Raw genomic sequence first — 23,276 nt, 5'->3', positions numbered from 1 at the left:
GGTTATGTATATTTTAAAAGTTCTTTTTGCCAAGTTCTCCTTGTTTTGTTTTTTTTTTCGTTTTTTTTTTTTTGTAAGCCAGGGCATGATGTGGAAGGACATTGAAGGATATTATTACTTCCAAGAACCCTTTAATTAAAACTTTCGAGAAATGGAATGAGATTGATGTATGTTGAATTTTAATGGGCGTTAGGGTAGGCAACCAAAGATGTTCAAGGATACACGTACATACCGAAGGAATAAGAGTATGTAAAATGTACAAATAGATAATGTACAAATGTATGTATACAAATATTTTTTTTGTATGATCTATGACCTTTGAAAAATATCCTTTGATATAATTTTAAAGGAAGTGATGTTTGTAAACATGACAAAGCAGGAATATTGAGGGATGCACTCAAGTGAAATGGATGATATAATGTATTTAGAAGAAAAAAAGAGAAGAGAAAAATGGAAATGGACTTCATTTACTGGAATGTCGAGTACCTACAGTACTACAGTCCCACAGTAAGCTATTCAGAGCCTTTGAGAGTTTTTCTATGAAGCAAAAGAATACGAATACGAATGATAAAGACTGACCAAGAGACAAAGTTTTTGAACGGTCAAAGGAGACACTGTGCTTTGAAACGGATCAGAGGATATTGAAATATTCATGAAAAGGAGTATGATTGCCATTATTTAATATAAAAAGAGGTTTTTCAAATATCACACAATATGATCAGAATTACAAATTCCTTATTCGCGTGAAGAGCAATCCTTTGAAATTTAAATCAAAAATAAAGAAATCAAAACCAAAAAAAAGTGTCTTCAGCAGGCTTATCGTTTGTACGCTTCAAAAATATACAACCATTAAATTAGTATAACTTTATTTTATGTTTGAAACTTATTATCGATAAATAAGAGACTGCAACAAAGCTTTATTCAAATAAATTTAAATAGTCCGTTGAGAACTAGGGCCTAATGACTTACAACTGTCAACCATTCGTGAGAACTAGGGCCTAATGACTTACAACTGTCAACCATTCGTGAGTATTGTTGTCAGGGATGGATGGGACCTACAGTTGTAAGACGAATCCGAACGACTAATTTGAGAAAGCACTTTTTATGACAAGAATTACTCTTGGAGAATTTGTCAATTATTCGCACACTTAGTTTAAGTAAATTATTCAAATAATTGGAAACATTTGACAACTTTTGCAAGTGACTGTAGGTACATCTGAAGCAGTATGGAGGATTTTAGAGTTGTACCTATTTTTGTCTACCCGTGCGAAGCCGGGACGGGCCGCTAGTACTAAATACGAAGTGTGTTCAAAAATTATCCGGAATTTTTAAATTTCGTGGGTCTAGAGAGTTTGAAGGTCCTTAAAGTATGATGCAATTTTCAGCTATATTGAAAAACGCTAGCAAAGTTAGGAAGCCTAAAGGATTTGGCTACATTTAGGGACTCAGAAAAGATCCCAGAACCAACTCCGCACTCCATCTTTGAGCCGTCGGTAAAGATTGTTGTGTCGAAACCTATCGACACGATGTTATCCTCCCAATCTTCTCTGGATGGGAAAATAACCTTAAAACACTTACTAAGGCTCAAAGTAGGAGTGCAGTAGTCAGTGTCTACCGCGATAATATCTGAGGGAATCAATTTCGTTGTGTTGCTGTGACCATAAGGTTTTGACAACCAGCTGTTTGATTCCTTCAGCCTAATAGCGCTGCAGGAAACTATGTAGTTAATAAAAAGGTCGATTGGTAGAAGATCCAAAATAACGTTTAAGGCGTCCGTTGGGCAAGCACGCATGGTCCTTGTGGTGCCCACGCAAGCTGTTCTCTGAACCTTCTTTAGCTTATCAATATTATAGGCTTTGCTAAGAGCAGGCCACCACACAATCGAACCAAATGTTAGGATTTGACGTACTACGGCCGTGTACGTCCATAAAATCATCTTCGACTGAAGTCCCCACTTTTTGCCGAAAGTTTTGAAAGTACAGGCCTTCTTAGCCCGTACTTCAATATTTAGTTTCCAGTTTAGTTTAGGGTCGAGTATAACACCCAAATATTTTGCACTAGAAGACAATGATAGGATTTGACCGTTGAGTCGAGGTACCGTGAAGGGCGGTATTTTTGTTTTGGTGGTAAAGAGCAACAGTTCAGTTTTACTTTGGTTAACTCCTAGTCCACAACTCGTGGCCCAGTTGCTAACTTTCTTTAAAGCTGACTCCGTGATTTTACTAATCACAGAGGTGTACTTTCCTGACACCAATAGCACCAAATCATCCGCGTAGGTTACCGGGTTCACTTGACATCTCTCTAATTTAACGAGAATTGTACCCAAGACCAGAAGCCATAGAAGAGGCGAAAGGACACCACCCTGGGGTGTTCCCCTACTCACGTGTTTTGTTGCGATTGTATTGCCTAGAGTGGCTCTAATCTTCCTGGCAAGTCTTCTACACCAAACTCAACCAGCTATTCTTCTATGGATTCTGTAAGGACGTTGTTAAAAGCACCTTCTATGCCTAGGAAGGTGGCAAGAGTAAATTCTTTATAATGGATTGTATGTTCTACACTACGCACTACCTCATGGAGGGCAGTCTCCGTAGATTTGCCCCTAAGATAAGCATACTGAGAGCTTTCGAGAGGTCGTCCAACTAGGATTTCTCTAATATGGTTATCAAGAATGAGCTGCAAGGTTTTAAGCACAAAAGATGTTAAGCTTATTGGTCTGAAATCCTTCGCGGTTTCGTGACCTCGCTTACCCACTTTCGGGATAAAAACTACTTTGACCTGTCTCCACGACATGGGCACATGTTTAAGAATGAGGCATCCTTTGAAAATTTGTTCCAGTCATGGAGCTGCCACATCATGCAACCTTTGAAGCATAACTGGCAGTATGATGCCTGGGGATTTATATGGAGAAAAAGTATTGATGGCCTACAAAATATTTTCTGTGGTTATAACGGAATTGACTTGCTCCACATGAGCTACGTTTAGCTCTGTGGTTTCAAGTGATTCGGGGTTATCACTCTCGCAACCCGGAAAGTGCGTCTTCATCAGTAGCTCAAGAGATTCAGCTGGAGAGGCTGTCCAGGCTAATGGAAAAGATAATCCCAAAACTTTTGTTGTGGTTCGCTGAAACAAATAATCTTATTAGCCTCAATTTAGTTGCGTTTAAGGCCCAAAGAGGTTGCATAAATCTAAAACTTCATTTCAAATCGCATTAGAAGATATAATTGAATGGTCAAAAAAACAGGTCCAAAACTTTTAATTGTAAACTGTTTCATGTATGTCGCAAACAAAATTGTCAACAACCCAACTTTAAAATAAACAGCACTATGATAAATAATGTTAGTAACTCAAGTAGATTGATATTTAACTGTAAATATTCTTGGAAAGAACATTCTTTAGAGCTTAAGAAATCCCTAGCTAAATAATATAATAAATAATAATAATAATAAGATATTTAGCAACATATAAAAGCAATGTATATATTAACACCCTTTCATACATAACCAAAACTTTAGTTCTAAGTAAAATTGATTATGGGCCGGTTATATTTGGTCACTGCCCAAAGTATGTTTTAAACATCATAAAACCCATCTACCACACAGCAGCTAGAAGAAGCATAAACGCCTTTCCAACAACTCCAACGAAAAATATCCTTACTGAAGCAGGCCTCTTCAGCATCGAAGAACGAAGAGACACACTAACTTTAAGAATGCTCCCAAAACTAGTATTCTCCAAGAACTCTATCAACGACAACGGCACCAAAAAAACAACGAATCAAAAACTAACTAAACGTATTCCATCCGCCATCGGTACAATTCTTAAAGAATCAAGGCTTAACAACTTGCCAACCAAAAGAGAACGACTCATCGCCCCACGCTACCCGCCATGGTTCATCAATCCTGAATCGCTGATATTGCATCTAACAAAGTATAACAAATTATAAACAGCAAACAGCACATATCCCCAACTTTATTTATGTATCGCCTCTGATTCAAGATCTGACGGATGGAGATTTATCTTCACCGATGGCTCTCAAACCCCGAACACCACATCTTACGCGGTGACTGATAAAAACGGATCAACCAAAAGCATTGGTATTCTCCCAGATTTTGCCTCGGTCCTTACAGCAGAAGCATTTGCCATACTTCAAGCTGCTAAAGCTGCAGCCAATCTTTCTGAAAAATATTATCACCGGCACGGAGATTTGAAGAAATCATGAAGAAATCTATGTGCGAACCCGAATTGGGGCGAGTAGTGCCTACGGCCGCTACCAGGTCAAAGTCAAGAAAATGATTGTTTAGATAGCAACTTGCAAAATGTCAACCATTTAAGTTGGTCTTGGAATCACCCCATTAGGTGTGTCGAGAATTAAAGTCACCTCCCACAATTATGTAGTCAAAATTAAGAAGGCAGGAAAGAAGATCATCAAGTGCCTAAACCAACCTTGAACCGACGCTACACGGAATATAAATAAAAACTAATGCTAAGATTTTAGTTGAGTTATATGATTTTAAAGGAATTGAAGCTATGGTGGCTGAAATGATATTATTAGAGAAAAAAACTTGCGAGAATTGAATAGAATTTTTGAGAAGGATGCCCGTTCCCCTACCTTAATTATTTCTGATGAAGTCATATTTTTCCTTAAAATTGCACTTCGATATATTTTTTTTGAGAAAAGTTTCTTGAACTAAGATGGCTGTAGGAAGAGTGTCCTTAAGAAGGAGATCTAATTCAATTCGTTTGTCACGTGAAAAGGAATTGATGTTTGCAGTGATAAGGTTTATATTCATGGTGATGGAGGTGTAAGGGATGCTATAAAGCAAAGGTATGCGCCAGGTTTTTGGTTAGCATCTAGTTTGGTGTAAGTTGGCCAAAATTCTCTGATTATGGCAATTAATTGGTTTATTGGTAAACCAAATAGTTTGTTGGACTCTTCAATAAAGGCTGTAACAAAGCAGGGGTATGCTTAGCCATACCTCCTCTTGCTGCATCAGCATATGAGAAGGATTGGTTAGGAACTAGGTTGACCTGGTTCATTACTGAGCTTCTTAAGCCAGCCTTATTAACTTTTATAGCCGTCAAGACTCTTTCCTTTTTTTTTTAAATATTCCACCCGACTAGGGCAGCCTTTATAACTAGGGGATGACCCGCCATTACACATGAAGAAATCGAGGTTTCACTCTTAGGCCCCAATTCACACTTTCCCACATCGTGGAAAGCCAAGCACTTCACACATCTTACTGCAAATGAGCAGTACTGTCCCATGTATCCAAATCTTTGGCACCAACCGATTCCCATTTAATTCTGTGAATGAGAAGCACTTTCAAGCTTTTAGTTTTGGAAACACTTTCCCTGTGCTCCAAGACGCAAAGGAAGAGATCCAAGGTCTCAAATTTTTCTACTACCACCCTCAGAGAGGGATCCAATCTAAGCAGCTCTTTATGTACCTCCTCGGGTGAAAAATTGCCGCTGAGTCCCTTGAGTACTTAATTAAATTTCTTATGCTCCTTAGGAGTGAAAGAGAAAGCCTCAATACTACATTTCTTGAAATGCACTATGATAAAACCATGAAGTTCAATCCCCCTTACAAAAATTTTAAGACGACAAAAACCGTTGGTTACAAATTTAATGTTATCTAAGTTAAATTTTGAATTACTTAACATTTCCATTATGGTTTTAACCGTCACTCCCTTTGTAAAGATTGGAGGGCACCAGGAACCTGCATCTGCTTTAAGTTGATTGATGTTGCTGTTGCTGTTGTTGTTGTATTTGCTGTTGATGTTGCTGTTGTTAGAGTTACCGGAACTCACATAATCCTTGATTACACTGGCCATGTTGCCAAGCTGATTGGATTTAGATGTACTCTGTACCTTTTCATATACTGAATTGTCCAAAAGAGCATAATAGTTGGTGTTGTTAGGTGCTTCAATTGCCACTTTTTTCGCATCCCTATCGCTATAGTTTTGGCGCCTCTTGCGATTTCTTTATCGTTTTCCAAAAGCTTGCTCCAACAGCATCTCAGTAATCATTTCAATTCACAACGCAAACAACAACACCGAAATCATATCAGTTATTAGATATCAACTCATAAAATTAAAAACATTAAACTAATGTGGACTCCAGGTCATGTTGGAACACTTGGAAACTAATACGCCGACAGCGCAGCGAACTCAGCCAAAAACGCATCTCTACTCACCATCAACATTTTCACCAAATCTGATCTCTTCAAGCATAGCGGAAAGATATCTACTACAAAAAATAGTCACGACTGGAGCCTATATCAGCATCACTACAAGGATATAAAGATAAACCCCTAAACAACTAACAAAAACGACCTTCCAACTTACTCCACTTGCAACACAACATATAACAATATAAATTGTATTACTGAGTTTCTCAAAAAAGCAAAAATTGTAACTTTCAGGCAAATAAGCCAATAGTCTCTGCAGCTGGGCTTTTTAAATTTTATATAAGCTTGTAATTTGAATTGCTTGTTAATAAATATTAATAATAACTAAAGGTCTTTGAGACCATACCAAGAAGTCTGAATAATAGATAATTTGTATGAAAGAAGGATTGAAAATTTTTAAGTAGTAGGTAGATATATGGTTTTTAATAATTAACTTACCACATCGTTGTCTTAGAAGAACTCCTACGATTAATATCACAAAACTTTGGCATATCCATTCTCCTCGAGGTGCTGATGGCTTCCAAGCCATTCTCGTTCCCATTCGGCGAAAGTTGTTCAATTAAATTTACAAATTTAGTAATTCTTCCTTTTTATTCATTCGCGCGAGGGGTAATTTTTCGTTCTCTTCAACTTTACAAGTCCACGAAATTATTTATAAATACATAATAAACACACAATTCACGTACCAACGCATTACCAAAACACAACACGATACAAAGTGCAACACACTAATGAAATTGAAATTGAAATGATGCAAAAATATGCAACAGCAAGCGATGATAACAGATGACTATGACGTAGCCAAGATGTACCTATCGATGTTGGTATCGGGATGACAAAAGGCGCAGGCACACTTGGTCCAAGAAGGTGACAGTTGGTGATTCGGAATGTGGAATTGTTGATGTTGGTGGTGGATCTCGAGGTACTTTGCGCACAAATTACAAATCACATGCCGTTGTCATTATGCACCTTAAAACAATACCAACAAAACACAAAAAAATCATTTTTGTATAAACTTGATTCCCTTGGCGCGATACACAATTTGTTCTCTTCAAATGAGCTCTACATGAAGCAAATTGCCTACAGTAGCGTTCAGGGTAACCACAATCAGCCCCAAAGGGGTATTCAATCTTCACCTTCCCCAGAAACTCCCACACTTTTCCTTATGTTTCACGACGGACACAGGCACGGGATGGTTGATGGTTTCTTGATTTGTTTTCTAGGGAATTTAGAAAAGTGCACTTTTGAAAAAACAAAAATATGTCTGGACTCTGGATAGGTCTCTGTCCCACTTGAGAAAGTAAATCCAACGTAAATGGACAAGCGGGAAGGGCACAAGTAACAGAAATCAGAAAAATAATAAACAAACACAAAATTGTAGTAAAGTATTTCGACACTTGGACGAAAGAAAGAAAAGGCAAGATATATCCAACAAAGCACTTGATAATGAAGCAACAAACCCAAAACAACCAAGTGTGAGCGAGAGCAATGGTTAATGTTGAAAACACACAAAAATATATTTTCGGCACTTTTGATCTTTTTCTACTTCTTCTACACAAAAGGATTTCTTAAAATTCACTCACGTCTTTTTTTAATACACAAATTTTGATTGATTTATATTAATAAACTATTGCACTTTTAGATAATCTATGATATGGCCGAGATATTGCTGTTGTTTGGTATTAATTTTTTCAGGTATAACGCGAGGATTTTAGTTTGGAAAAATTACGAGATGCAAGAGTTTTCTTTGTATATAAACCCTAGATTTTCTATCCAGTGGATTTTCTTGCGTCTCGTCTACTCGCTGTCAATTCTGGGAACACTTTAAAGTTTGAAATTCTTTGAGAGCAAGCAGGGAAAATATAATTTTTGGGAATTTTTGTTGTTTTTTGTTTCCTTCGGAAATGAATCCATTCAGAGACTGTTGGTGAAAATGGAAATGAAAAGCAAATGGAATGATCCAGTAAAGAAATGTTGTGAAGGGTCGCTCAAATATGTTTTATTGGTTGTTTAAGGCATGACACCAACTGAGCAGTTAAGTTGGCAGCAACTTAAATTTGGTGGAAAATGTTTGGAATTGTCGGCAATAGCGAAAAACGAAAATATTTTACATTAAACAACTTGGGAAAACCTATTGTAATTACTTGTAGATTCTAAATTGAACGTTTTTCAATACAATATAATGTTTTATAGTGCATGCTTTAGGATTTTCAAAAAATAGATAATGGTGATATGCACCAAATTTCATGAAATACTTCTGCGCTGTTGCTTTTAAGGATATTAAATTTCAAGTTCAAATATTCATTTTTATTTTTAAGCATTGGCTTAGCCGTCAGCTCGACTGGTAACTTTAAAATATTTAAGTATACAATTGAACAAGTACATATGTATAATGCAATTAAATAAAAAAAGGTATGATTTGATTGTAAAAATTATTTCGTTATATGATTTATGTATATTCCGTTATTATAAGCATTCTGTAGTGGTAGCTAGCTCTGACAAATTTGGCAAGGTTCGCCCAATCTGATCCATTTAAAATTTCAATCGTTTCCTGTACTGATAGGGATGGTTTGCCAAAGCATACTCTTCTTTACTCTGTAAAATTGGTGACACACTGATGAAATGCAAGCAAACTTCTTTAGATCTCAAGTTACATAAATGGCAAAATTGGTCAAAGCTTCCGTTGTATGGTGTTCCATTTAAATGTAGAAGTTCGCATCTTGATTTATAAATTAAGAAAATATCTTTATAGAAGAAACTTTCTTGGAAGTAGTTCTTGTCACTCAAGTTATAATTAATGGCTATAGAGTAATCTGCTCTCCGATTGACGGGCATTTTCAATCATCTGATTTCGGTTAGATTCATCAAGTTTTTGGATGATTTCGTAGAACTTCGTTTTCATCTGAACAATATTGGTGAGATTGATCTGCACAACTTCTCCACAAGAAGCAACAATGTTTTCCCATGTCCTCATCCACCAGTCCTTATTCCGAATTTCGTAGACCATCGTTATCTTACATAACCAAGTTTCCCGTAGACCAAGCACTTTAATTAAATAATCAGTCTGTAACTTTAGACTTAAAGTAAAAAGTTTTGGCAGGCCTGTTTCCAAATAAATTGAATAGTTTGGTCCTGTTAAGGGAATATTGAATATTTTCTTTAAGAAATTTCTTTGAAATTTTTCAATTTCTTCGTATTCTTGCACACCCCATATTTGTGTCGCATAGCAAAGCGAAGATTTCACAACTGCATTGAAAATGTTATATTTTGTTGAAAAGTTTATGTGATCGTCAGAGAAAATCTTCCTCCAAGAAGCATTTATTAAGCTTTGTGAAGTTTTTGCTTTTTCTGCCAGGTTCTTGCTATAATTCAGGGTTGGATTAAGTAAAACTCCCAAATACTTATATTCCTGCGATATTTTTCAACAGCTTCCTTTGAGTATTAATGTGTTCCTAATTTCACTCCAATTGGAACGCGAAAAGACCATTACTTTCGTTTTGTCTGTCTTGATGACTAGACCCAATAATCCGTAAGACGATTTACCATAAATTGCAGGGCTTTTGCTGATTCGGATAACAAAAGGTCATGAGCGTAGATTAATACATTTATTACGATACCTATATCATTAACGGTATTATTAGGAATTCACATTGGTTTTTGGAAAATCAAACTTTGTTTCACATTTGTGTTGATCAAAATCAAAACCCATTATATCCACTTTTGAAAAAAAATTACTTAGGTATGAGGTTTTGTTGCTATCATTCAAACACATACGTTGGGCCAAAGTTTGAATCCCAAATCCCATTTTTTGCCATAGAAATCAGACCACAAAATCTGTAGTTAATTTCAAAACCCATTTTATCCACTTCAGTTTTTGTTTCAAAATCCATTATATCCTATTTTTTGTTCGCATCAACATCCATTACATCCATTCAAAATATATTTTAAATTATCAGATAGCAACTCAAAAAACCTTTTATCCATGGTAGACGTTAGATGGAAAATCCAAATAGTTGTAAGAAATATTGAAAAAAAAATTCTGAAATAGGCTTTTTTAAATTCTTTTAACACAGCAGGCTTTGTGACCCATCCCCATTTTTAACTGCTTTTTATGAGGGAAATCCCCTTTATCGTGTTTTATACATTTTTATTGTCATAAAACACCTATTTGATTTTAGAAATTCGAGAAGTTGGTTGTTCTTGTAAGTAAGTTTTTATTATTTAATTCTGTGAAAAGTGTTAATAAGTGTTATGGAAAGTTCAAATTCGCCAGTTCTTGTCGGTGATGGGAAAGCCAGAAAAAGACAAAAGAACAAAACCAATTGGAAATCTGAATTGGAAAAAACTGAGCGGTAAGTTTTATAGATATTTTAATTAATAATCAAGTTGACAGAGAAACTAAATAATATCTTAAATATTTCGTTATTATTACTAGTTATCGACAAAAGCAACCACCTAAAATACCATCATGCAAACACCAACCACATAACAGTGTGTACAAGTGCAATACATTAAGAAGTTTTGATGTAATGAGATTTGCAAAAGCATTTTACAAAACTGCAACCAAATTATCGCAGGATGCATTTCTCTTGATGTACTGCTGTGCATCTGTTCCTAGACGCAAAAGAGTTGCATCTGACAAAAAAAAAATTATGGTGGAATATCATGTAAGAACTAAACAAGAAATGGTTCGAGTTTGTCAAAATGCTTTCTGTGGAATCCTGGGCATAAAACGGGATAGAGTTATTGGGGTTGCTAAAAGACATTTAGAATCTGGAAGTGCTCCTTTAGAAGCAAGAGGAGGTGACAGGTTTTCCCAACAGTATGCTCCCAAAAAAAACGCAGTTATTGAATTCATTCAAAAATTCAAAACACTTGAACTTCATTATTGCAGAAATATTGGCGCTTATATTTACCAACTGAACTTTCTATTGCCAAGATGTACAAAATGTACAGTACCCAGATCACACAGAACTCACTCAAAGTAAAACCCAGTTTTTTTCGAAGCACTTTTAATAAAAACTTCAATATCGGTTTTAAGGCTCCTTCAAGCGATCTATGCTCAAAATGTATTGAGCTTACAGAACGAATCAAACACGAAAAGAATGAAAATACAAAAAGAAAGCTCATGGTTGAGAAGCTGATCCATAAGAGAAGAGCCAAAGCTTTCTTTACTATATTAAAGGAAGAAAGGGATGACCTTGTTACCATCTCATTTGACTGCCAAAAAAACATGGTTTTGCCAAAGGTAGCAGATCAAGCTGCTTACTATTCTCGGCAATTTTACATTTACAACTTTGGGGTTGTTGTCGGAAGTTCCAAAGCTTCTGTGGTATATAATTTCTTTATTAAAATATAACTCTTATTTAAAGACTACAAATCTAATTCGACTGGCTTGGGCGCGTCCGTTGAATAGAATAGCCGTTAGAATACAAATTTTTATGAGAGCGAGCCAAACAACCTTTTGTCTCGCTTCTATGTCTCAGGTTTCAGAGTTTCGCGCTCAGCGTGCGACATCTAGCTACGAAACTCTGAAACCTAAACATAAGGGGAATTACACATTATTAATGATAGTTGCCTTAATTTTATACTACAACTCGGCCAATCTGACAATTTGATCGCCCACGATTAAATTAAACAAACAAGTCTTAAGTTATAATCATGAGATGGTAGGTGTCGCCCTTAATCAACCGAACCTTCAGAGTCTCGATTCTTCCAAAGTCGAATATTTCGAGACTCGACAATGCCATCATATGGCAGCTGTGTGATTTGACAACCTTCGATATCGCGTATTACGTATCTATCATTAGGTAGAATTTTGTAAACAACGTATGGGCCTCTGAACTTTGGAACCAATTTCTTATTTACACCGGTTGTTGTATCTACATTTTTTATTACTACATAATCACCCTCATCGTATATACGTGCCGGGTTATTATGCTCATTAAAATATTTAATATTATATTCCTGAATCTTAGTGATTGCTTCTGAAGCCTTTTCTCTTGACAATTCAAGATTTCTTTCCAGTTGACTTAATTGTTTATCATCAAGAAATTCTGTTAATTTGTCGATTACTACTCCCCTTTGGTTAATACCAAATAACAATTGACTTGGTGTATTTTGAATAGCGCGATGTATAGTGTTATTTAGTCCGAATTCTATTTGTGTTAAAGTAACAACCCAATCTGAGTGCTCGATTGGTTCCGAAAGCTTAGCAAGCATGCCAGTTAATACCCTATTGACTCGCTCTACTTGACCATTGGCCTGTGGCGAATGAACTGCCACCTTAACATGATCTATATTCTGGTCTATAACAAATGAACTAAACTCTAGTGATGTAAAGCAGGTTCCCCTATCAGTAATTACTCTTGATGGCCTACTGTAATACTCAAAATATTTTCTTAGTGCTGCACATACTTCTTTTGAGCTTGTAGATACAACTGGGTATAATTTAGTGAACTTTGTAAATGCATCTATTACCACTAATATATGTTTTCTCTTTGACTTTATTGAAGGGAGAGGACCAAGATGATCCAAGTGTATTGTATGGAATGGAATGGGCTCCTTAGGAATATTGAACAAATTGCGTATATTAGATCGAACTGGTGCTGAGTGCATTATGCAACGGATACAATTTTTAATGTATTTTTCAACTTTTTCCTGAACATTCGGAAACCAATAGTGACGGCCAATTTGATCAGAGCTTTTTGTTACACCTAAATGCCCAATTTTCTCATGGATCATTCTTATAACATTAGTTTCCATTTCAGATGGGACATAGAATCGAAGTTTACCATTTTTATTTTTTTTGAAGACAATACCATCCTGAACTAAAAACGAATTATTATCTTTTAAATATAGTTTGTTTTTCATTTCCAAAATCTTTACATCTCGATTTTGGGCTGCTCTGAGTTGGAAATCAACATCCTCAGAGTCAATAACGGATATAACATTACATCTGCTTAAGGCATCAACATGATTCATATTGGCACCACTACGATGTTTGACCTTATAATCATAATCCTCCAGCTCTAAGGCCCATCGAGCAATTCTATGATTAACATTCTTTTTGTTCAGTGTCATTGTTAAAGAACTGCAATCAGTTACGATTGTAAAAGGAATACCTTGCAAATAAACACGGAACCGACGTAAAGCTGAAATTATGGCTAAAGTTTCCAATTCAAAACTATGGTATTTGGCCTCTTGATCAGTGGTGCTTTTAGAGAAGAATGCTACCGGATGTAATTTATCATCTTCTTGTCGTTGGAGTAGAACTGCACCATACCCTAATGAACTTGCATCGCAATGCAGTTCTGTTTCTTTCCTTGGACTATAGATTGCCAATACAGGTGGAGATGTTAACCGTTCCTTTAAAGTCTGAAAAACATCTTCGCATTCGGAAGTAAATCTAAAAGGAGTTTCAGCTTTTAATAAATTATAAAGAGGTCTTGCTATTCTTGAAAAGGATTCGACAAACCTGCGAAAGTATGAACAAAGTCCTAAAAATGAATGCAATTTCTTTCTGTCTTTAGGCACAGGATATTGAGCAATCGCTCGAATATGGGAATCACTAGGTTGGATGCCATGTTCCGTTACTTTAAACCCTAAGTAATCAAGTTTCGAATATGCAAAGCGACATTTTGACAAGTTGAGCTCCAACCCATTCTTCGCTACACAACATAAAATTTTAGTAAGTATCTCAAAATGTTCAGTAATAGTTTTACTAGCAATTAATATATCATCTAGGTAGACAACTATATCTCCTCTGTCTATAAATTCACGAAAAATTTGAATTATGAATCTCTGAAAAACACTGGGCGCATTCTTAAGGCCGAAAGGCATTTTAAGAAATTCCCATTGACCGTTCGGGGTTACGAAAGATGTTAATTGTGTTGAATCTGCTGCTACCTTTACCTGGTAAAACCCACTCTTAAGGTCTAATAAGGTCATAACCTTCTTCCCCTCCAGGTATTCAATGCAATCGTCTATCAATGGTATTGGATGAGGATCTCTTACTGTACGTTTGTTCAATGCTCGATAGTCTATACACATTCTGGTTTCACCAGATTTTTTCTTAACTAAAACTATTGGTGCAGCATACGGAGAACTACTTGGCTGAATAATTCGTTTTTCCAATAGGTCTTTTATTATTTCACTCACAGTACCTTTTTCTGAGACTGATAGCCTTCGCGGAGCAAAACAAACAGGAATATCAGATGTAAGTCTAATGTGCATCTCAAAATCCTTTGGTGAAACCATAGTTTTATCAAAATTCAAATAATTTTGAGATACTATATTTTTAATAGTTTTTGAAATGTCTAAACTAAGATTTGAATCAATATCTATATAATCTTTTCTATCCCATATAATCTCAAAAGCATGGCAGCCAAATAAATCACTATCTACCTCAACATTATTGTATTCTCTCTTCACATCAAGATCGTCTTTAAGCTTAATCCGATCATGATCAAATGTATTCAACTTGTCTTTGAAGCAATCACTAAGTTCTTTAGGTTGTATCTTTAATTCACCGGCTAATACGCTGCTCCCAAAAACATCATTTATGTTGTTCTTATAATGACTACACTCTGAAGGTTCGGTTTTTTCATCAGAATAAGTGCACATATACAATTGGTTAGAAAGAAAAACTTTATTCGAACAAATTTCATTTTGACACTGCTCAGAAGTTATATTAACTTTATTACAGTTCATGTTAAGTTTTATATTAAAGATTTCAAGGAGATCACGACCAATAAGTAAAGGTATAGGAGTTACTTCATCTGGAATAACCATAAGGGAAACAAGATTTAAATTATCTTTTATATTAATATAACAATTAATCGTACCGTACGTAAAGAGTTTAATGTTTCCTAATCCTTTAAATCTTGAATACGTTAATGATTCTTGAACGTTAATTTCTTCAGGCAGAACAGACTTTCGTATGAAACTAATCGGACTACCGGTATCCAAAAGAGAACAACAATCGATAAATTTTGTGCACTTATTCTTATTTGTCATAAAGGCGACACTCACCATCTGAACAGCATCCAAACTCTGAGTCAGCTCCTTGGTGTCATCATGTAGGGCATCCCGGTTCACGGCTCCAACTCTGGTCTTCACAATATAAGGGCAGTTTTTGTAAGTGTGCCCCTCGTCAGCACATTTGAAACAGGATCCAGCTGGTCGTTGCTCCTTTGGACATTTTGCTGCGATGTGCCCATACTTTGAGCAATTAAAACATTTCTTGGACTGCTCGTTGTTTGATGCTGAAGTTGAGGGAACCATATTTCCTCCAGAAGTTGTTGCCCTAGCAACCATAGTCCTCGGAACTCTTCTTTTTTCGTATCGTGGCAAGAGGTTTTTGAGCTCTACTATAGTTTTGGCGGCAAAAAGAATAGAGACATTTGCTGGTGAATCCCTCAAACCATCGATAATGAATTCGATCAACTCTGCCTCATCGATTTCAGCATGTGACCCAAGTTCTTGCATACATATGACATATCGAAGAAGTGGCTCGCCCTGACGACGTACTCTCTCACTCAGTTGACGATAGACCTGCTGTCTGCTCATCTTATGGTCGAATTCTTTGATAAGTATTTGCTTCAAAGAATCCCAGTTGTCAACGTAGACCGTGCGTAACAGCATTTTCGCAGTTCCCTGCATGAGACGGCGTGCAGACAAGTACTTGCATCGGTCATCGCATCCCAGCGAGTCGGTCACATCTTCGTAGTCAACTATCCATTTAGTGATGCTGTATGGATCGTCACCGTTGAATGCAGGAACAGCATTTTCGATGTCTGAGAAGTCCACTGCACGCCATGGTGCAACCGAAGATGTTGTGGGCGCTTCCATCTGGTCCAATTCTTTCCTTAGCTCAAGGATTTTTTTCCGACGCTCAAGTCTGGCCAGCTCTTGTTCTTCTTCCAAGTCTTGGACATCAGAAGCTGTATTACTGTGCCTGTTATCAGAAGCGGCCAGTGTTTCGGAAGTATTCTCTCCATTCGGAGATGCAGAAGGTGGAGTTTCCTCGGTTAACTCACCAGAAGGTTGTTGGGGTGCCACTGTAACTGTACTTTCATACAATGCCCGAAGTTGAGCTAGAGAAGCCGTGTCTGGCACATCTACTCCAGCGCTCTGAAGTGCTTCAACCAATTGTGCTTTGTTGAGTTTTGTCATAGCTGGCTTTAAATCCGCAAAAAGAGGTAATATACACAATAATTTAGTTTTCTTTTGGTGTATTACCCCACACCTGACGTTGTGGTATATAATTTCTTTATTAAAATATAACTCTTATTTAAAGACTACAAATCTAATTCGACTGGCTTGGGCGCGTCCGTTGAATAGAATAGCCGTTAGAATACAAATTTTTATGAGAGCGAGCCAAACAACCTTTTGTCTCGCTTCTATGTCTCAGGTTTCAGAGTTTCGCGCTCAGCGTGCGACATCTAGCTACGAAACTCTGAAACCTAAACATAAGGGGAATTACACATTATTAATGATAGTTGCCTTAATTTTATACTACACTTCCATGAGTAAAAAAAAATTGTTTTTCATCACATGGACCGAAAATGAGTTTGCAAAAGGATCTAATCAGATAGCTTCCGCTGTGTTCAACCGTTTGTGCAGCCTTAATGTGAGCCACGCTAAGACAGTGCGCTTAGTCTGTGATGGATGCGGTGGCCAAAACAAAAACTCTATCATGATTGGTATGGCTTCTTATTGGCTTTTTAAAAAAGCTCCACAAAATATAGAAAGCCTAGAAATAATTTTTCCTGTACCTGGACATTCGTATATTCCACCTGACCGGGCCTTTGCCCTTGTTGAAAAGCAGGTATTTTATATTTTAGTGTTTTTTTTTTAATGTTTTTGAAATTGGTAAATTTTTTAAGGTCAAACATAAGCAGACAATCATTACGCCACAAGAATACCAGAAAATTTATGAAGAGTGCGCCACGGTTATTCATTTAGGAGATGAAAGCTGTCCTGTATTCGACTGGAAAGGTTCTACGATGGACTATATTCGCCCAACTGGTACCTGGCACTTCAAGTTCAATGAATCTAAGAGATTCATTTTAACTAAAAGCAATAGTGGGGCCATTTTAGTCCGCGGTGAACCATACTACTTATCCGACATAGGAGCTCCGAGATCTATTTTAAAAAAACAAAAACAGATTTCAAGGATGGACCCACAGATTATAGAAAAGGGAGTAAATATTAAAGCGGAAAAGTTGAAAGATGTCTTCAATTTGCTAACTAAACATTATGGAGAAGACTGGAGGTCCATCGAAGAGCTTAAGTTCTATAAAAATATAGAAGACGTTAATGATTTAGGGCTCATAGTGGAAAATGACTACCCTTTATGTGAGCCTCAACCAGTTTTCGACGAAATTCGTGTCTGAAAATTTTATTAATATTTGCATTTCAACCCACATTGCCTCTCACCAGTTTTTTTAGTATTGTTACTTAAATAAAAAAATAAAAGTGAAGTTTTACCATCATAAAATTTAATTTTCAATTGCAACAATTTTTATTTTAGATTGAAATCCAGAGGTAATTTTCAAAACCCATTTTATCCATATTTCTTTTTGGTACCACTCGAAAACTAAAACCCTAAGATCACGATTTCTAAACATTAACTGTGGAGGATCCCAATTCGAACAGTCCTGCAAACAAAAAAGTTATAAAAAATGTTTCGTTTAGGAGATATAAGTTTTTCTTGATTTACTCGAAATCACTAAAAGTGGATAAAATGGGTTTTGATTTTGATCAACACATTTGTTTTATGAAGAAAGTCTTGCTTTAATTTAAAAACAACAAAATGTATCTTTAAACAAGTTTACTCAAAATCTTTTCCAGCACGCTAAAGTTACAAGCATAATAAGTTGTCATTATATAACGAATATAAATAGAATTGACATATTTGTAAAGGGTGTTTTTTTAGAGGTTTTGAAAGAATAAAACGAAGATCATTTTTTTTTAAATTGACATGAAATTTACTTTTTTTTGAAAGATTATCTTCTGTCATTATAATTTAAATATGATTTCTTGTAAATGACCACCATGGCTGGCCGAACGTAGTCTTATCGTCTTATCTAGAGGTCCAATTTTTGATGACTTTTTCCAACATTTGTGGCCATACATCGGTAATAATAAGGCGAAAGTTGTCATCCAAGTGGTCAATCGTTTCATGCTAATTGAAGTAAACTAGTGCATTTTAAATATTCTTATAGAAAATGGCCAAGCGTCGTTAAATCAAATTTGTAAGCCAACTTACCAATCCGTAGCGTAAAACTTTATAGTTACCAAACGTTTCCTTCAATAAATCGATTGCTTCAGGAGCAGTGTGACATGTTGAGAAATCTTGTTGAAACCACAGATCCTCCACATCATATTTGTTCAATTGATGAATGCAATTGACTATGACGTTATGACGATCAACGCTTTTAAAAAAGTACGAACCAATTATTCCACCAACCCATAAAGCAAACCAAACAGTCAGTTTTTATAAATGTAGTAGTGTCTCAACATAATAGCCGTGGTCAAATTAATAGCAACGCTCCTTACTTTTAGGTAATACTGTATCTGCACTTTAGTTAGGCGAACATGTGAACAAATAGCTGTGTTATTGTAACGGTCATTATATTGCCAATAAGTAGTAAATAGCAACTACAAAATTTGCAACAAAAAATTGTTATTAGCTTAAAAAAGTCAAAATGTTGTTCAGATTTGTTAATCTGAGAATAATTTTGAAATTTTAGGCTAATTTTGTTTAAAATATGACACAGAAATGGGAAGTGCGATGCGCTACACTGAAGACCAACGAGAAGCAGTTTTGCTCTGCATAACAGCGGTGAATCCATGAGAGAGATATCAAAAGTCATTTGGCGCACTGCCGTTCTGGCGTTCGTCGTATCTTGCTGGATGCTGGCCTTCATGCACGATCTCCGAGGAAGGTGCCCTTGATAAGAAAAATAAACACCCAGAAGCGGATCTGTTTTGCAAAAAGGCATCAGATGAAAGATAACCCATTTCAGGCCAAGAAGCAGTGGATGAAAGTGCTTTGGAGCGACGAAACGTAAATAAATTTATTCGGAATGGATGACAGTTTGTTTATCGCTCAAAATGCGAGGCCTACAATCCGCGGTACACAAAACCAACCGTGAAGCATGTAGGTGGCAGCATAATGTAATGGGTTTTTTTTTTCTTGGTGGGGTGTTGGTCCAGGGGCCTTACTATGTAACTCGATTCTACAATGAAATTGCTCGAATTCGAAAAATTGGTACTATGTATCTATTTGACTACTTTCGAACGAACGAGAATCAAATAGTTGTAGTAGTGCCAACTATATTCTTATGAACTTGCGAATAAATGAGGAACTACGTAACTCGAAAGTAGAATTGAAATCAGGGCAAAATCAAAAATAATCACTATACAACAAATGTGCTTGCGAGCGAAGTTTTGTTTTTGTTAAGGTGTAAGTAAAATGTTAAATATAAGTTCCATCTACCACCCAATTACACCTGGAATTCGTGATTTTTCCAAAAATAGCGTTTGAACTTTCGTTTCTCTCCTCATTGATTTCAAATTCATCGTCAGCGGGCACATGACTCTTTCGATTAAAGCCAAAACTTCGGCAAAGTATTTTTGTCATGGTTTGCTGTGCAATTTCAGCGGTCTTGTCACCATCGATTTGGTTTTGGTAACATCCTGTTGCCAAAAATTTCAATGTTGCTGATAACTTAATGATAATCGGAACAGCATTTTGTCTTCTGTGTGTAGTCATGTCGGATGATATGGTGTTAAGTAAGAACATACACCCGTCTTTAGAAAAACGATAATTCTTAACAAAACCAAAACAAAAGTATATACAACATTAATAATGAGTCCAAACCATACATTCTACCATATACATATAAATCTATGTACAAACCTTTTTCCATTCAGCTCCATTATGTTGGAATTATCACATTTGCTTCTGCGTTCAATTTGATCGTACCGTTCATCATTTCCCTGCAAATTAAACCAAATTCCAACGGTTTCCATTTTTGTAATAATTAATCTTATCCAAAAATTTGATGTTTTATTTTTGTTTTGTTTTTAAAACTATCAAACATCGCAAATGAGTTTCGAATAGAATCAAAAGTAGAATCGAGATACATAGAAGTATGTCGTCGTATGTGGACATACTGCGAAATTTTATGCTTCCGTGGGCTGACGAAAATATGCCACTTAAATTGCGTTTCCAGCAAGACAACGACCTTAAGAATACGGCAAAATCAACAAAGCTCTGGTGTCAGCGATAAAAATTGGACGTAATGGAATGGCCTTCTCAATCACCGGATCTAAATCCTATGATAACCTCTGGAATGAACTGAAGATTGAGGTTATTAAAAATACACCTACCACCAAAGCGCATCTATGGATAATTCTCCAAGAAGTGTGGGCAAGAAGTTGGTAGACTTTATGCCAAATCGAATGGATGCAAATATTCATTGCTAATAAATAGAAAAAATCAATTGGTTATCAAAGTGTGTTGTTTTTTGTTAAATTAATCAATTGTTGCTATTATTATGACCAATTTGTTGGGAGGCCTGAAGTAAATGGACTACGAAATTTTTCAAACTTCTTTTAGTTTTTGTTTTTTTTTTTATATATAAAATAGATAAAGAACATACTTACCACTAATATACTTGAGGAATAAAAACAACAAAAAAACGGCAGTAAAATGGGTGCGCGATACGTATTTTGAACAGAACCATGATTTTAAAATAAATTTTGCCCAATCTGGAAGAGTTGGTCAGGCGTTGTTGACGTGCCAAAAAACAGTCGTCACTTAAAAAGGAGTTGCTAACATAAAGCTCTATACCTCTTAAAAAAGAACCGTTATATAAAATGTATAGCTACCGTGGGCTATTTCGCCCCTGTAGAGTCTCCCTATACCGAGCTCTCAAAAAACGTTCTCTAGATCAATTGGGAAATAGAGTAATCAAAAAATATTATTTAAGACTTTCGTATGCCAAAACCAAAATACAAACTGGCACTTATAAAGCGAAAGTATTATCACCAATCAATCTAAAAGCTCTACGTTCAATAGTGCCCAAGAGGCTTAAGAAAATTGCAGGGGCACCAGCAGTAATACTCAAACTTTGGACGTTTATAATAAGGCTTGTAGCAAACAGCCAGATCAAAGGGTAGACAAAATTCTTGCATCGTCTTAGAAAACCCAAACATCATGCGGCATTTTTGGCAACATCAGGTATGTGACAGCATTGCTTTTTTAGCAAGACATTCCACATGGTTTTGTATTCCTCATTGTACAATGCAGAATTTAATGAGCTTATCATATTTTGTCGTTGCAGTTCCACATCCGAAGAAGATCGATGTGAGTCTGAAAACGAATATGAAAAGCTAAAGGCCCAATTATAATAGGCATAAGCAAACATAAGCTTATGTCAAAAACCCAACGAAAATTCACTTAAGTTTGTGAAATTACTGCGGATAGCCATAATGCAATTTTGCGCACGTCTATTATAGTTGGGCCTTAACAGTACTATCGTCAGCGAAACAATGTATTGGATTAGAAGTTGCAGACAGGAGATCATTAATAAAAATGAGAAAGAGTGTTGGAGATAGAACAGAGCCCTGGGGTACACCAGTATTTATTTTGTAGTTTTCAGACTTGAATCCATCCAATACAACTTGTATTAAACGATTCGAAAGGTAATTACTAATCCAATGAAGGAGGGATTCATGAAAACCGAAAGCATGCATTTTCGATAAGAGAGCCTGATGCTAAACCCTATCAAGTGCCTTTGAAATATCAAGTGCAATAATTTATTTTTCTCCAAAACTACTTAAAGATTTGTTCCACTGTTCGTAGAGATGAACCATGATATCACCAGTGGACCTATTAGTGCGAAAGCCGTACTGTCGGTAATTAAAGAGCTTTCGATCTTCGAGAAATGTCTCTAATAATTAATCAGCGTTTCCATGGCCTTGGAAAGAAGGAACGTAAGTGCAATTGGTTGGTAATAAGAAAGTGAGAAAGATTCGTCTTTTTGTTGTTTTCCATCCGCTCGGAAAGAAACCTAAGGAGTTTGATAGATAAAAAAGCTTACACAGTAGTTTTGACAGCGTTGAGGAAAACCTCTTCTTACTTTAATATTTGAATTATAATCTTATAGAATCAAACTACTTCAATGATTCACAAAATTAAAGAGAAATATTATATGTATTCCAACTAAGATATGAAGTTCTCAGCTCAACGGATCACCAAACAACGGAAATTTTGTACCTTATGAAATTCGAGAACAAAACAAACCGCCTCCACTCCATAAATAAACATCCCATCAACGTTTTTACAGAAATTCAATATTTGACACTTCAAGAAACAATGGGCAGGTTCAGACAACATAAGGGACTTCATTTGCAGTCAACTGTATTCCTTGAACGCACATTTTGACCAAGTCAACTAGTTAGTTTTTCAAGTGTCATAAACTGCAAACCCAGAACTTTACTTCCCTAACTTCCAGAGCTGTAAAAAATGCAATCATTTTTATATTGCAGTTAAATGATTGAAAAGACTTACATTTTGAATAATTTGACTTCATGTCAGTACTTACGAGGGGCGTTCAATATATTCTCGGTATCGATATAAAGGAAAATACGAATTCAATTTAAATTGTTTTTATTTTTCAATATTATCTCCCCTAACATCAATGCATTTTTGTTACATCTTGAGATAAGCTTTTTTAAACCCTCAAAAAAATAAGTTTCCTCTTTCCCTGCAAAATACCCATTTATTGCCGACTTGAGTTCTTCATCATCCGAAAATCTTTTTCCACGAAGACATTTTTTTCAAATCCGGAGACAGGAAGTAATCACTAGGGGCAAGGTCTGGACTATAGGGTGGATGTTGAATTTCTTCAAAACCACCATCTCGCACAGCAGCCTTGGAAACTCGCGCCGTGTGAACAGGAGCGTTGTCAGCGTCTTTTCTTTTTAATTTCCTCCCGCAAATTATGCAAAGTTGAAGCGTAGGATTTGGCGTTGATGGTTTCACCTTTTTTTTGTACTCAATGAGTAAGAT

The 23,276-nt window shown here is 36.1% G+C and overlaps 3 protein-coding genes and 1 long non-coding RNA gene across 4 annotated transcripts in view; 2 read left to right on the top strand and 2 right to left on the bottom strand.

Moving 5' to 3' along the window:
* Nucleotides 1-7,997, bottom strand: part of LOC129942569 (low-density lipoprotein receptor-related protein 6) — a 133,400-nt gene extending 125,403 nt beyond the window's left edge. Inside the window, exon 1 of the mRNA XM_056051568.1 lies at nucleotides 6,626-7,997. Coding sequence (XP_055907543.1) covers nucleotides 6,626-6,728 — 103 coding nt within the window. The 5' untranslated portion in view covers nucleotides 6,729-7,997. The remainder of the gene's footprint in view (nucleotides 1-6,625) is intronic.
* Nucleotides 7,998-11,522: 3,525 nt separating this feature from the next.
* On the top strand, nucleotides 11,523-13,043 carry LOC129940381 (uncharacterized). Its single transcript, XR_008780673.1, has 2 exons — nucleotides 11,523-12,631; nucleotides 12,703-13,043. It is a non-coding gene; the product is annotated as an uncharacterized LOC129940381 (long non-coding RNA).
* Nucleotides 13,044-14,818: 1,775 nt separating this feature from the next.
* Nucleotides 14,819-15,704, bottom strand: LOC129940380 (uncharacterized). The gene is made up of 3 exons (XM_056048699.1): nucleotides 15,221-15,704; nucleotides 15,034-15,143; nucleotides 14,819-14,967 (listed from the first exon to the last, which is right to left on the bottom strand). Exons 1-2 carry the CDS (start codon nucleotides 15,674-15,676, stop codon nucleotides 15,135-15,137), a joined length of 465 nt encoding a protein of 154 aa, XP_055904674.1. The 5' UTR covers nucleotides 15,677-15,704; the 3' UTR covers nucleotides 14,819-14,967; nucleotides 15,034-15,134.
* Nucleotides 15,705-16,774: 1,070 nt separating this feature from the next.
* Nucleotides 16,775-17,613, top strand: LOC129943162 (uncharacterized). Its single transcript, XM_056052429.1, has 2 exons — nucleotides 16,775-17,018; nucleotides 17,077-17,613. Exons 1-2 carry the CDS (start codon nucleotides 16,887-16,889, stop codon nucleotides 17,584-17,586), a joined length of 642 nt encoding a protein of 213 aa, XP_055908404.1. The 5' UTR covers nucleotides 16,775-16,886; the 3' UTR covers nucleotides 17,587-17,613.
* Nucleotides 17,614-23,276: the final 5,663 nt, after the last annotated feature.

Source organism: Eupeodes corollae, chromosome 1 (genome assembly GCF_945859685.1).
Source record: "Eupeodes corollae chromosome 1, idEupCoro1.1, whole genome shotgun sequence".
Lineage (NCBI taxonomy): Eukaryota > Metazoa > Arthropoda > Insecta > Diptera > Syrphidae > Eupeodes > Eupeodes corollae.
The sequence above is the reverse complement of the archived record's forward strand: the minus strand, read 5'-3'. Positions and strand labels throughout refer to the sequence as shown.

What these genes read in the sequence shown, in the direction of transcription:
- LOC129940380 (XM_056048699.1), bottom strand. Translation starts at nt 15,676, where the DNA reads ATGCAAGAACTTGGGTCACATGCTGAAATCGATGAGGCAGAGTTGATC.
- LOC129943162 (XM_056052429.1), top strand. Translation starts at nt 16,887, where the DNA reads ATGATTGGTATGGCTTCTTATTGGCTTTTTAAAAAAGCTCCACAAAAT. An exon ending in TTGCCCTTGTTGAAAAGCAG is followed by an intron (nt 17,019 to 17,076) that starts GTATTTTATATT and finishes AAATTTTTTAAG; the next exon opens with GTCAAACATAAGCAGACAAT.